At 38.8% G+C, this 13,203-nt stretch overlaps 1 protein-coding gene across 2 annotated transcripts in view; it reads left to right on the top strand.

Moving 5' to 3' along the window:
- Positions 1 to 13,203, top strand: part of LOC146966272 (WW domain-containing adapter protein with coiled-coil-like) — a 33,932-nt gene that overhangs the window by 18,733 nt on the left and 1,996 nt on the right. The window contains exons 8-13 of one of the 2 annotated variants that reach the window (XM_085762653.1): positions 934 to 1,056; positions 1,402 to 1,550; positions 2,785 to 2,909; positions 3,999 to 4,194; positions 5,259 to 5,386; positions 5,490 to 7,052. In XM_085762653.1, coding sequence (XP_085618779.1) covers positions 934 to 1,056; positions 1,402 to 1,550; positions 2,785 to 2,909; positions 3,999 to 4,194; positions 5,259 to 5,386; positions 5,490 to 5,559 — 791 coding nt within the window. In that variant the 3' untranslated portion in view covers positions 5,560 to 7,052. Of the gene's footprint in view, positions 1 to 933; positions 1,057 to 1,401; positions 1,551 to 2,784; positions 2,910 to 3,998; positions 4,195 to 5,258; positions 5,387 to 5,489; positions 7,053 to 13,203 lie in introns of those variants that run through there. The other variant, XM_085762654.1, reaches the window with a different exon arrangement.

Below are 13,203 nucleotides of genomic sequence, written 5' to 3'. Positions count from 1 at the left end.
GGATCCAGGATTATTCTGATCGCAGCAGTTTGGTGGATTCAGGAACAAAATGTGAATGTGATTCAATTCAGAGTGGTCAAATAAACAACATTTATCATGTAGTGTATATATACATTTATATTTTGCACCTGATTTTTAAACCAGTATTGTGATAAAGTAAAGAAAGTTAACTTTTGATTATTCCACAAATGAATAACTTTTCCCCAACTACTTGATAATTGAATGCAAATTGAAATTTGAAGTTTGAATTTGAAACAAATGGAAAAATATTCACAATGTATTTGGCTAATGTACTGAATATTAGTTTTTTGGGCCCAGACGATCAGTCCCTAGTTTAGAAAGAAGCTAAAATCATAGTTTATGGCCAAATTAAGATGTTTGTGCTGCTGTCTGGATGTGTGGATGAAGTAATCCCTTGTGCGGATGGTTTTCCTGCTGTCCACACTTCTCCAGAGTTGTTCAAGCCCTGAAAATGGAGAGAGAACGATGTTGGTCCTTTTGTAGTTTTAAAACCCTGAGGTTGTGCTGGTGACGGGCTGATGTAGACGCTTCATGGTCGCTCCCTGATTGGGCCTCAACAGCCTCGGTTAAGCTGTAGTGAAAGTAACATGAAGAACAAATTACAGTCATTAATGACCATGTTAGCTGGAAATATAATAAGATAATAATAGAAACACCTGGATGACATGACGAGCATGTATTTTTGTGTTGGCGAATCAGGTATTGAGTGTTTTCCAGTTTCAAAATAAAAGCCCTCTGCAGAGTTGTTTCACTGCGACTGCATCCTCAGTGGAAACATGCTCATTTTGATTAACGCCGAGTTCGTTCAAGCTAAATGATTCGTACAGATTAACTTTGACACACTGCAGCAACAGATCTGTATCACTGCTCTGACAAACTTTCATTTATTTTTCTTTCCACATCTCTCTCTAGTTCTCACAGCTGCTGTCACACAAGCTTCATTACAGTCGATGCTTCATAAGATCCTCACTGCTGGACCATCGGCTTTTAATATCACTACTATCCTCTCTCAAGCTGCTCAACTCTCCAACCAAGGTAAGTGAACGCCTCACAGAAGCAGGAGGGTTTAAGTGTTTTAATATTTCCTCTGAGGTTAACACCTTTTGTTTAATATTGATATCATAAAGTCTGTTTCCTCACCTTTGTTGCAGCCTTTCACACAAACTATATTTGTATTTGTGTCAAGGGCAACATCTCACATATTTCTCTTTGTACTGACACTTTAATGTTTCAATTAGTTTCCTACTGAAGGTGCTTGAAAACTCAAGTGTCTGAAGAACAAGAAAACGTCTGTGGTGTTTCCTGCTGCTGGATATTGAATTTTCTCGACTTTATTGATCCCTTATTGTCCCTCCTTTTTTTTCATATCTCTATAAACAGCTCAGCAATCGAACCAGTCGCCGATGTTGTTAACGTCGGACGCCTCGTCGCCCAGGTCCTATGTTTCTCCGAGGATCAGCACACCACAGACCAACGCCGGTCCTCATAAGCCCCATCTCAGCACGCAGCCCGTCATATCACAGCCAAAGGTAAAGAGAGAGACCACACTGATTTAAATCCAGTAGAGGAACTAACTCCCTGTTTCAGCACAAGTAGATTTCCTCTTGAGTCACACTGGAGAAAAAAAAGCGACTGAGATTTCACTTTAAGCCTTGTGTGGATTACTTGAGTCTAAAGTAGTTTAGAGTAGTAGTAGTTTATTCATCCATTCAACAGAACATAATATATACATATATACATACATTTTGGATTACTATGTCAAGCTGAAGCCGCAGCTTATTTTGCCTACCCTATTTAAAAATTGCATAACAGAGCTAGGTAACGAGATAACACAATTTTTTTTTTAACTCAACTGAGAAGAATAAATAAGATTATCTAAGAAAGAGTCTTACAATTTATTAAGTTTATGTTAGGGATGCGCAGTAATTATCGGTCAAATTATTTAAAATCCTGATGCAAAATATTTGCATCAATTCTAGAGGCCTTTATTTTTATATCAATAAGTAATGCACCATATTTAAATAGATGTTCATTTGAGATATCAAAACATTTTGTTTCATATCTTTTAGCGAATGTTTGAAGGGCTTGCTAATAGAATATCTTCATTTAGAGAGTCAAAACTCCTCACTAGTCTTTCTTATCTCCAGGTATGTTATCGGTTATTGGTATCGGTTTCAAAAAAAAGTTATTGTGCATCCCTAGTTTATATTATATTATATATACACACATACAGTACATAGCAATGGACTGGACTGTCCATCGCAGTACCAATCTTATTACACAGGTCAATACATTCATTGCTAATTAGTAATCAATGCATTTGTCCTTGTGTATCGTATTTTGGTTTTTCCTTGTCATTATACGTTATTATCTTAATTTTTTTTACTAATACTTGGCTTACTGTATCATAATCTTTTATATTCATTGCATTGAATACCTTAGTTTTAAACATCTTTTTAAATTTAGTGACTGATGGGCACGTTTTTAATTCTTTATCAAGGTTATTCGATAAATTTACTCATATTGCAGATTACTGAACAGCTCCTGTTTGCAGGGTGGAAGTAGGTTGTTGTGTGAAAAAAAACATTTAATCATTGCAAATGGAGTTGGATGCATCTTTAGTTTAAAAACAACAAAAACAGTGTCGTTTTGCGGAGCTTTTTTGAATAATGTGGCCATGAAACGATGGATTTCGGAAGCGTTTGGTGCTTTGTTGCCGATGAAAATGTGTTTTTAATGTCTGTGTCCTGGTGATGCGTTCAGGTGAGCACGCCAGCGGTGAAGCAGGCGTCTCATCCCCAGCCCACGTCCCAGCAGTCCCTCTCCAGCGATAAGCAGCACAGTCACGACGTCACCACGGCCTCGCCACGCACCCTGCAGCGCCAAGGGTAGGTCGCACACAACTCACAACTCAACATGCAACAACATGACAAAAAACAGGCAAATTGATGATTATTTATAGATAATTAGATCATAATGATGGTTTGAGAGGCAAAAAAACCCATCTAAACAGGACGGGTCATTCACTTCGGCAGCACGTCGGCACCATCTGCTGGTCGTTAAAGGAACTACAGTTTCATTCATTCATTCATTCATTTCATGCAGTTGTTTGTGCAATAATTTACTAAAAGGAGCAAATAAGTAGTGAGATTGATGACAGATATTTATTACTACAGGTTAGAGTGTTTACATTGAACATTTTAAGGGAAAAACATTCATTAAAATGTAAATTCAGTGTTCATTTAGTGAAGATTCACCTTTTACTTGACAAGTGTCACAACTGTAAATGTATCTAATTAACATTTTCATTATTGATTCATCTGACAATGGATTTTTTTGATAAGTTGTTTGGTCGATAAAACACCAGAAAGCAAAGTCGGTCATTCTCCAAATCCAAAGTGGATCTGGGGATATTATAAACATGTTAATATTTGTGTGAACATAACTTTATTTGTACAGTCACGTAGAGACAAACGGCTGAAAATGCTGACGTGGTGCTTTTAAAATATGTCACAATACACATCTGTAGTGACGATAACATGGATAATAAGACAAAAACAAACGATTACGCACCCATAAACCATAAGATATGCAAAGATTTTATTTCAAATGCAGAGCTTATTAATTATTAACATTTTCTGCAAGATACAGAATAATTTGCTTTACGTAATATATATACACTAAAATGAACTGTAAAGGAAAAAAAAAGGAACATGGCATGAGATAAACGCTTCCCATCTTTTCAAAAACAGACCTTGTAGCTGTATGGCAAAAGTAATTCTTTCCATCTTAAAAATGTCATAAATTATGTCAATCCACTGTAGGTTTTTCTAGTTTTGGCCACTTCCTTGTACAAGCAGCATTTAAAATCTGAAATAACTATTTGTCGTTAGAGGAGACGTGATGACACGTTTTCATATATCTATGGATGTTCTTCACATTTCTCCTTCTTCTCCTCCTTCCTGTGTTGCTTGCAGCAGTCAGAGGAGTCCCTCCCCGGGTCCCAACCACGTCGCCTCCAGTAGCAGCAATGCCCCCAACTCTGCCTCCGCCCCCCCCTCCGCCTCCGCAGCCCGGCCCTCCTGCACCTTCACCCCCACCCTCGCCGCCCACTTCAATGAGAATCTTATCAAACACGTGCAGGGTTGGCCGGCCGAACACGCAGAGAAGCAGGTCTGTGGTTTATTTATTTACAACCTGTGATAACTACACACTGTTACTCATTATTCATGAAGCATTCTTCCTGATTATTTGGAGAAAAGTTTATTTTATGAAAATACAAACCCACGTTATACTGTACAAGAAGTCTTTGTTGGTTGATATTAATGGTTTGCATATTCTAGATATGTGCAGCACTTGATATAACTCTTAAAGGGACAACGAGGAGTTTTGGAAAAGTGAAGCGTTTTCACACTACATTTATGAGCCTCCGCACCGTGAAATTCTTTGACCGGCGCAAGACAGACTCATGTTTTCATTCATCAAGAATTAAAGTCAGAGGTTCGAAGACGATCACATACCGTCGTAGTTCCCACCATAAACGGCGATTCGGCGCCGTTATTCTCATGACTCGACAGGCAGCGTCCGCGAAACTGAAAGTAAAGAAACGCTGGTCGGCTCGACCAGCATTTCCGCCACCACTAATAATAACAAAATAACGATAGAGACAAAACGATATATTTATCGAAAATGGGCCCATTAACAAGTGTGGGTAACGTAGATTCATCCACATTAATATGAGACTTTTTTATAACCAAATAGAAACTCCTCGTTGTCCCTTTAAATATAAGTAAATTAGGAAAAATACTAAGTTAGAAAAAACTGTGTTTGAAACTGTTGAAAAAACATTTGTTCTCAGATGGAAAATGCAAAAATTAGTATCAAAGGAGGAAGAATCTTTTTCTTTTTAAACAGTATTTCTTATGAAATTTCAATTGTATATCAGAACACAATACATTGAATAAGTTTATATTCCTTCGTACAGTCACACAGATAAAGAAAATAAAATGAACAGTGATGATTAAAAACAGCAATAATTATAAGGACAGATAATCAAACTAGTTGGATGAAGTATCATAACAAAGATCAAGGTGATGGAAGAATGCTTCATAAATGATGGATTGAGAAGTGTTAAGTTATTTTAAAGTGTAACCCATAATAGTTTATAATGGTCCTGGTTCTGGTCCTGGTTGTGCACATTAAAGCTCATTGTTGTTTCTTCTGAATTGACCTTGAAGGCGTCGAGGCTACGTGAAGAGGCTCACACCATGGGCAGCATCTGTATGTCGGAGAACTGCACCGAGCTCAAAAACCTCCGGTCTTTGGTCAGAGTCTGTGAAATACAAGCCACGTTGCGTGAGCAGAGGTAACAACACTGCTGCTGTTTGTTTCTATATTTATGTGTTATATGTATCGTTGACGTGTTTGTATGGATGTGAACTAACGCCTGTCCTCTCTCCCGTCCACAGGATACTGTTTCTGAGACAGCAAATCAAAGAACTTGAAAAGTTGAAGAATCAGAATTCCTTCATGGTCTGAGAACTTCTGGTTTGTGCGAGTTGAGAGCGTTTTTCTGGTTGGGGGTGGGAGGGGGAGGGAGGGAGGGAGAGAGAAAGAAGGGGTGAGGGGGTTGAGAAGAAAAGACCCATTGCACATAGTTGGAAGCTGCAGTTGTTCAGTTCCTCTTGAGCCCAGTCTTAACACACACACAAACACAGACAGACACAAACACACACACACAGGAGCGGCAGTCGTGGTTTTGCCTTTGGACCGTTGGGCTGGGTTAAAAACCAAGAGGTGGGGAAACACGGAAGAGCTGTCGTTGTTGTGGGAGTGGGAGAAAGAAAGAGAGACAGAGAATAAAAAAACACGGGGAGGGGAGGGATGGAGGGGGAGGGGGCGGGGCGATTTACAGGTTTTGTAAAAAACCCTCAACGGAGAAAAAAAATGTAGATTTCTTGTAGATGTTATTATCTATGTTGTAAATATGTTTTGTAGATTGAAGCCATGGAAAGCCATGCCTATCAAAAGCTTTTGACATCCAAACTAATCAACGCCTAGGCGGCTACGTTCATTAGCCTAGCCTCTCCTTCATGTTAACTCGTCTGCAGACTTAAAGCTTCATTTTGTCCGTTCGTGGATCTGAGAACCAGAGAGTGAGCGAGCGAACGGCGTGCGATGGCGGCTGCAGCGAAGCCATTTTATTCACATTAAAACATAAACACACTGGTGTCAAAGTGGTTCCTCCTCCTCTTCCTCCTTCTCTTCTTCATAATAATCTTGGTTGAAGCAACGACCGTCTGAATCCCGAGCTGTTCATGCCATCGCCTCACCCCCTGGTTCACTGATCTATTTCTTTTTCTTTCTGTTTCTGTTTTTTTTTCCTTTTTTTTTTTGTTTTTTTGCAGCTTCTGGTGGCCCTGCGTTTCCCAGTCTGAAAAAGCGAAAACATAACAAAAACAAAAAACAGTGCCTGGTGGTGTGGTGGAGTGAGTGATTTAAAGAAAAAGACGAGAAAAAGAAACAAAAAAATATATATAAATGAATAAATAAATTAGAGATGTGATGATGACGTGCTGCTTTGGACCATTCCCACTTTTATTATTACTACTACTACTTCTTCTTCCCCCTCCCCCTCTTCCTCCTCCTCCTCTTCCTCCTTGAGTCTTGAGTCACTTCACACACATACACACCCTCCACATCGGTTCTTCTACTTCTTATTTTTATTCTTATTTTTTTTGTTTTTGTTCCACTGGTTCATTCCTTTGTACAGTCGCCAACAACACAACAACAATGAAGTTTTAAGACGCAGAGAAAATGAAAAACAAAACAGAAAAACAGAAAAAAAAAGGTTTTATTTATAACTTTAGTCACTCATCTGCACCCGGTTCAGCAGCAGCAGCAGCAGCAGCGGCGGCGGCGTCTTCACCCAGCTGTGGCGGCGGTGGGCGTTGAGGTTAGAGGCAGATGTGCTGGGCAAACGAGCGGTCACAAGGTCAAATGTGAACTGTATGTATTGTAATAAACATATTAAACATATAAAAAAGCGAGCACTGGTTATTTTATTGGAGCGGTATAGGTTGGTTTTGGTTTGGTTCGGACGCTAGTGCCTTGTTGAAAGTCTTTAAAAAAGGGATAGTTCAACATTTTGGCAAATTGGCCCATTGCCATAATCACTATAGTCATAGCAGTAGGTTTGTTACCTTTAATTGTTGGTGCAAGCTGTTTTTAGAACGGCGGAGCAGAGCTACGTGATGGAGGCTCATGGGATTTCTTGGTTTCCCTCATCAAACTCATCAAACACACAATCCAACAACTCCAAAACGCTCTGGTGGACAAGTTGTGACCTGCACATTCACCACGCTATGAGATAATAACACAACGTTACCAGACAGAGTTGTTTTAGAGGGAAATACAGAGACTGTTGATGGAAAAATGCCCCTGAAGGCAATGTGCATCAGCAGTTTTGCATGAATTTCCCTCTAAAACAACTCTGTCTGGTAACGTTCTGTTATTATCTCATAGTGTGGTGAATGTTCAGGTCACAACTTGTCCACCAGAGCGTTTTGGAGTTGTTGGATTGTGTATTTGATGAGGGAAACCAAGAAATCCCATGAGCCTCCGTAGCGTAGCTCTGAGCAGCTCACGGCTCTGCTCCGCCGTTCTAAAAACACCTTGCACCGACAATTAAAGGTAACGAACCTACTGCTCTGACTATAGGGATTATGGCAATGGGCCAATTTGCCAAAATGTTGAACTATCCCTTTATCCTCCTTCACTTCTTTTTCTTTTAAAATACAAACCAACAGTGAGATCTTCAACAGGCATGATGTCGTCGTGCACAGGGTTTTTTGTTTTCTCCAGCACATCCCATCATCCCCCTCTTTATCTCTCTATTATTTGCCCCCCTTGCCCTCCCTTTGCCCCCCTCCACTCATGAAGAGCAGGGTCCGACGCTGCAAAGGCCTGTTTTCTGCCACCATTACTATCTATTGAGTCTATAATAACTGAGCTGCACCACACATTCAGTAACGGTGACCACATCATTGCTTTGTATATTGTTTCCTGAAGTATATTGACAACAAATGAAATAAAATATGCCTCTCCAGGGCCACGTGCTTCTTCTCTGGCTCTTTTGGTCCCTTCAACTTTTTATTAAAAAAAAAAAAAGTGTTTGATATTTTGGTTTAGATGCTTTAAAAAAAAAAAAAATCAATAAAACAAAGATGAGACTGTGCTGCCCCCTGCTGGTGGTGTAGTGACTATGGGAACTCCAGGAGATTAATGTTATCAGATGGTCGTAAGCAGCTTCTTACATAAGAGTAGATGATGAGCTGTCAAAAGAATAAAAGAAAAGAGGTTTTTAATCCCCAGAAAAGTGAATTGAATGCGCTGAATTACATCCACTTTTACAACATCCGAACAATTCAGTTTACAAGTGGTCTTAGTAGACAAACAATCAGCATTAGTTTGATTATGTGTGTGTAAAAAGTAATGCAGAAAATCAAAATTTAGAATATTTTAAGAAGGAAAGACAAGGAACATCAAAAACACCAAACAGACAAAGAGAAGAAAAACAATATATCAAAAATAAAACTAATCATAGGGTTATAAATTCCCTTTGCGTAAATACCCTTAATCAATTCATCAGCACGTAGGCTATATATCTTTTATCTTTCACCTCTGGGTATCACTTATAATCCAGCTCAAGTCTTGAAAACAAACTAACGAAGAAAAACTCTTTTGAGTTATCAACCACCTCCATCTTTCTATAAACACTTTCTTCTTTAATCTCAACATAAATGTGATTTTTCTTCCCCCCATTGTGTTAATATTTCTTAGGATTGTTACCTATTCAGCACCTGTTTAAGCCATCTTAATGTAATGGCTTTCTTTGCTGCTATTTGTATTTGTAGGATCAGTGTTGGGAACATTACTTTTAAAAAGTAATTAGTTATAGTTACTAATTACTTCTTCCAAAAAGTAACTGAGTTAGTAACTCCACTACTTCACTATAATAGCAACTAGTTACCAGGGAAAGTAACTATTGCGTTACTTTTTCTTTCCAAGGGCATTTTTAAATTGTATTTTATTGTTTTCATATATTTCAGTGATCGCAATTATGGAATGCGAGTGTGTGTTTTATTGAAAGCGAGGCTGGTGTGCCTATGAAAATAGGTTACAGTGGGTTTTTTAAGTGCTGTGGCTGCCTACAAGCAAATCTCATATTGTCTGTACAAAGACAACAAAGACCTTTTTAAATGTGAAAACAGTGGAGACCTATTCAAGATTTGCGTTTGGGCAACAATAACAGGAAACATCGAAATTAATTTATTCATGGCCACATTAAGTGAAATTATTAACTTTACCGATTATCCATCTGATTATCTGTCCTGCTGCGAGCGCACAACTTCTCAGGGTATCCGCGGATCCTTAAAAAGTCTTAAATTCATGTATCTAAAATTAAGGCCTTAAAAAGTATTACATTTATTAGAAAATTCAAAGATGGTCTTAAATATATAATATATAATACACAGCATCATTAAATATGTTTGCACTTAAACTTTTATATGAAATAACAGGGTATCCGCGGGGTCTTAAAAAGTCTAAAATTTGAAAATCAAAATTTTAGGTCTTAAAATGTCTTAAATTTGTTGAATTATTGTGTTCAAGTCTTCAATAATTTTAGTCTCGCATTTGCCCCTAAAAAAAAATACATGTGTGAACCGGGAAAATCACAAAAAAGAAAGAGCACAACCTGCGATTGGTCAAAAACTACAAGTCCCACAATTCTCTGGCCTCAACAATAACAGTAGTTAGTGTAAGTAAGGGAGAGTGGAGCTGTCGGTGAAAAGAGGAAACAACGCCACGTCTGGTCCTGTTCTATGTTGTTCGTTCACACCGTCACCGTTTATTCGTTACGTCCGCGGTGTAAAAGGCCGTGACGCAAAGACGCGATTAGGCGCGAGACGCGGTAGACGCGACTTTTTTTTTTTGCGACGCAATACACCCGATTCTTTTATGGCGACGGGACCTTCGCGTCTTCGTCTATTTCATCGTCTTCGTCTATTTCATCGTGGCTTCCCACCAAACACGAGGAACGCTTTTTTTTCGCTCGAGTTGTGACGCGCGACCAAACGCGAGATACGCGGTTTATCGCTCATTTTGACTTTGTGTAAATTCGCGTGTTCACGAGCTCGCCCATTTTCACTACAACAACAACATTTCTGCTCTCATCAACCATGGTTGAGGTCACAACGCTGCGCTGTACCTGCTCTGGAAGAGTTCCGGGCTGATGAGCTACAGAGACTTTAGAGTCTAAAGGAGCAGTGCGTCGCTGTGTCGGACTGTTTGGATTTAATGCAGAAGCTGCACAGAGTCAGGTGAGCAGAAGCTCGAGGACAAACACTTCGCTCCGGGACATAATGTAGCTACACCTCACATGTAGCCTATGTTCTTGTCTTTTACCTCAAGGAGATTAAAGTAGTGTCTGTACTTTACCTCTGAACTCGGCAGCTTCCCTCTGCTAGTTTGTGTGTGTGAGGCTAAACTGCGTGCGTGTGTGGTTTGTGTACAAACTGAACACTGCCTCTGATTGGCTTAGCATGAAACCTTACTCTGCCTCAACCAATCATCATCACTTATGCGGTTGTCTCGTCCCTCCCTACTCCTCCCTCCCCTCACCAAAGGAGAGAAGGAAAAAAAAAACAGTTTAGCAGCTTCGTGGCTGAGATGAGCCAAGTCGGAGGAGAACGGCTTCACTGAGTAGTTTGTAACGCGCCTCATTTACAGTTTTTCTCAGTTGCTAAAACACTAAACCCTGTTGTCTGAACCAAATTCTCAGTTGCCTGAACCCACTGATTGAATCAGTCACTCTTTTGGCAAAACCATCAGCACTTTTCACCTGTTTAGACTCATCTTACCAACACATTTTCATTGTGATGCACCTGTGTTGCATAATGCTGAGCACAGGCAAAAGTCAAACACAAGTAAAGCACAAGTTTCACCGGTTGAACACAACAACTCAAAATTGATAAATTGGTAACACTTGTGTCAAATGATGTGAGGGCACATATAGCCTACTGTAAGCCAGTTCAGGATGAAGTCCTGTGGCCTGATCCAGTACAGAGAAATGATGTGGCTGAGTTATGCTCTTTTATTTCTATATTTTTGTACTTTATTTTTTATGTAGGCTTACGGTATACAAATGCTAAATGCACAAGATTTCTGTTTGTCTTTGTACTGTACAACTGCTACCTGTAAATGCACAGGATTTCTGGTTTTTGTACTTCTTTTTTTTACTATGTACAAGTGCTAAATGCACAGGTTTTTTGTTTTGCAAGAGGAGAAGATGAGAGACGACAGGGTGAAGGAAGAAAGGATGAGGGAGGGAGGGAGGGATGAACTGGGAAGAAAAAAGAAGAAGGAAGGAAAAGGGGATAAAGTGGATGTGGGGAGGGAAGGAAGAGGGTGAAAGAAAGGGAAGGAGAGAAGTGCTACAGTGTAAATGCACAGGTTTTTTGTTTTACAACATGCATTTAGCTACAGTGAACGATAAACATTTATTTCTACAGCTTCATGTGCTGAGCGTTGTGTTTTCTATTTGTCTATGTAGTGTTTAGTGGCTGCTCAGTAGTGTTTTTAATTTTGATTGACTCGGGGCACGATTTGACAACATAGTTCAGTTTTGGGCACAGATTGAACTGTTTTGAGGTGAAAGTTTGGTTTTGCAAGAAGAGTCTGAGGTTTTGTGAATGTAGCTTGAAAATTGGGGTTTGTGTTCACAGTTTAGAGAAAATGAGAGAAGCTATTCCCATCACCGTGTAGGATACACTGTAGCTACATCCTTTTCCTGTTGAGAATGACATCTGGTTTCGTCTCTTACCAGTTCAACTTCTAGTGCTTTGTTCACAGTAGTAAAAATTGATTCCCAAAAATTGTCTAACAATGGGCATTGCCGAAATATATGTAAGTGAGTTGCTATGTTCTCACCACATCCCCTCCAACATAAACTTGTCTGATTTGAATTTATCTTTGCCATAGTTTCAGGTGTTCTAAAACAAATTTTTACTATCTTCCATTGAAACTCTCTCCATGAATTGGCATTTGTATCTGAGCACAAATCTTTATCCAGCCTTCCTCACTGATTTCCTGTTGTAGCTCTCTCTGAATTACCTATTTACAGTCTGCATGTAAAACACAAACTATAATACTTTATTTTATAGATGTTAGGATCGGTTTAGAGTTTAAACGATCAATATTCTTCATGCAATTCAAACAGGTTGATTATTTAAAGCACAAAGTTACAGGTTTAGTCTTCAGGCAAAAGTCTCAGATAAACATTCAAACAGCACAGCAGCACAATGACAGAAGAAATGTTGCAGTGTTTGAGAGATGGATCTACGGTGTATGTACTCAAATGAGTAAAAGTACAAAAATACAAAGCAACTAAATCTAAACAAACACAAAAATAAATAAGAAACTATAGTTTAAAAAGTATAAATGTACTTATATTCATATTCTTTATTTATCTTCCAGACTTCAGCCTATAATATTTAATATTTACAGTAGAAAAAACATATTAATTACATCAAAACATAGCAACTCTAAGTGTTCAGTGCAGAGCAGCAGCTGTTCAGTCTGTTGTGATGTTATTAACAACTCACCAGTGATTAAAGTGTCTCATTATCTAAGTTGTAAATGATCTCATAGGACGCAGCTGTTTTTATGTTGTTTCCCTGCAGCTCCTCTCTCTGACCGACAGGTGGCGCCAGCTGCTCAGTGTTTCCTCCCTGTGACTTGTGGAAGCTGAGAACAGACTAAATAAGTTTCTGACAACATCTCATAGTTGAAACAAATCTAAAAAGAAACTGGTAAGTGCACTTTGTATTAATATTATTTATAATATTTCACATTTTTAAGGGTCATACACACAGAACATTGCTGCTGCTGTTGCTGCTGCTGTTGCTCTGTTATGACCTAAAGTAGTTTGATTTATTTCATTTGTAGTGATTATAGAAAACTTTATTTGTTGTAAACACATAAAAGTGTAAATTATTCATAATTTCTGTGCCACACATAGATTTGTAATGGAAAAAAAGGCATTGAAACAAGTCAGAGTACAATAACTTCACATGTGAGTTTAAAAGAGCAAAACAATATTTTTCTTTTTTTAACCTTGAA

Source organism: Trachurus japonicus, chromosome 20 (assembly GCF_045865225.1).
Source record: "Trachurus japonicus isolate A0001 chromosome 20, Traja_1.0".
Taxonomy (NCBI): domain Eukaryota; kingdom Metazoa; phylum Chordata; class Actinopteri; order Carangiformes; family Carangidae; genus Trachurus; species Trachurus japonicus.
Note: the sequence above shows the minus strand (reverse complement) of the source record. Positions and strands in the feature narration are given on the sequence as shown.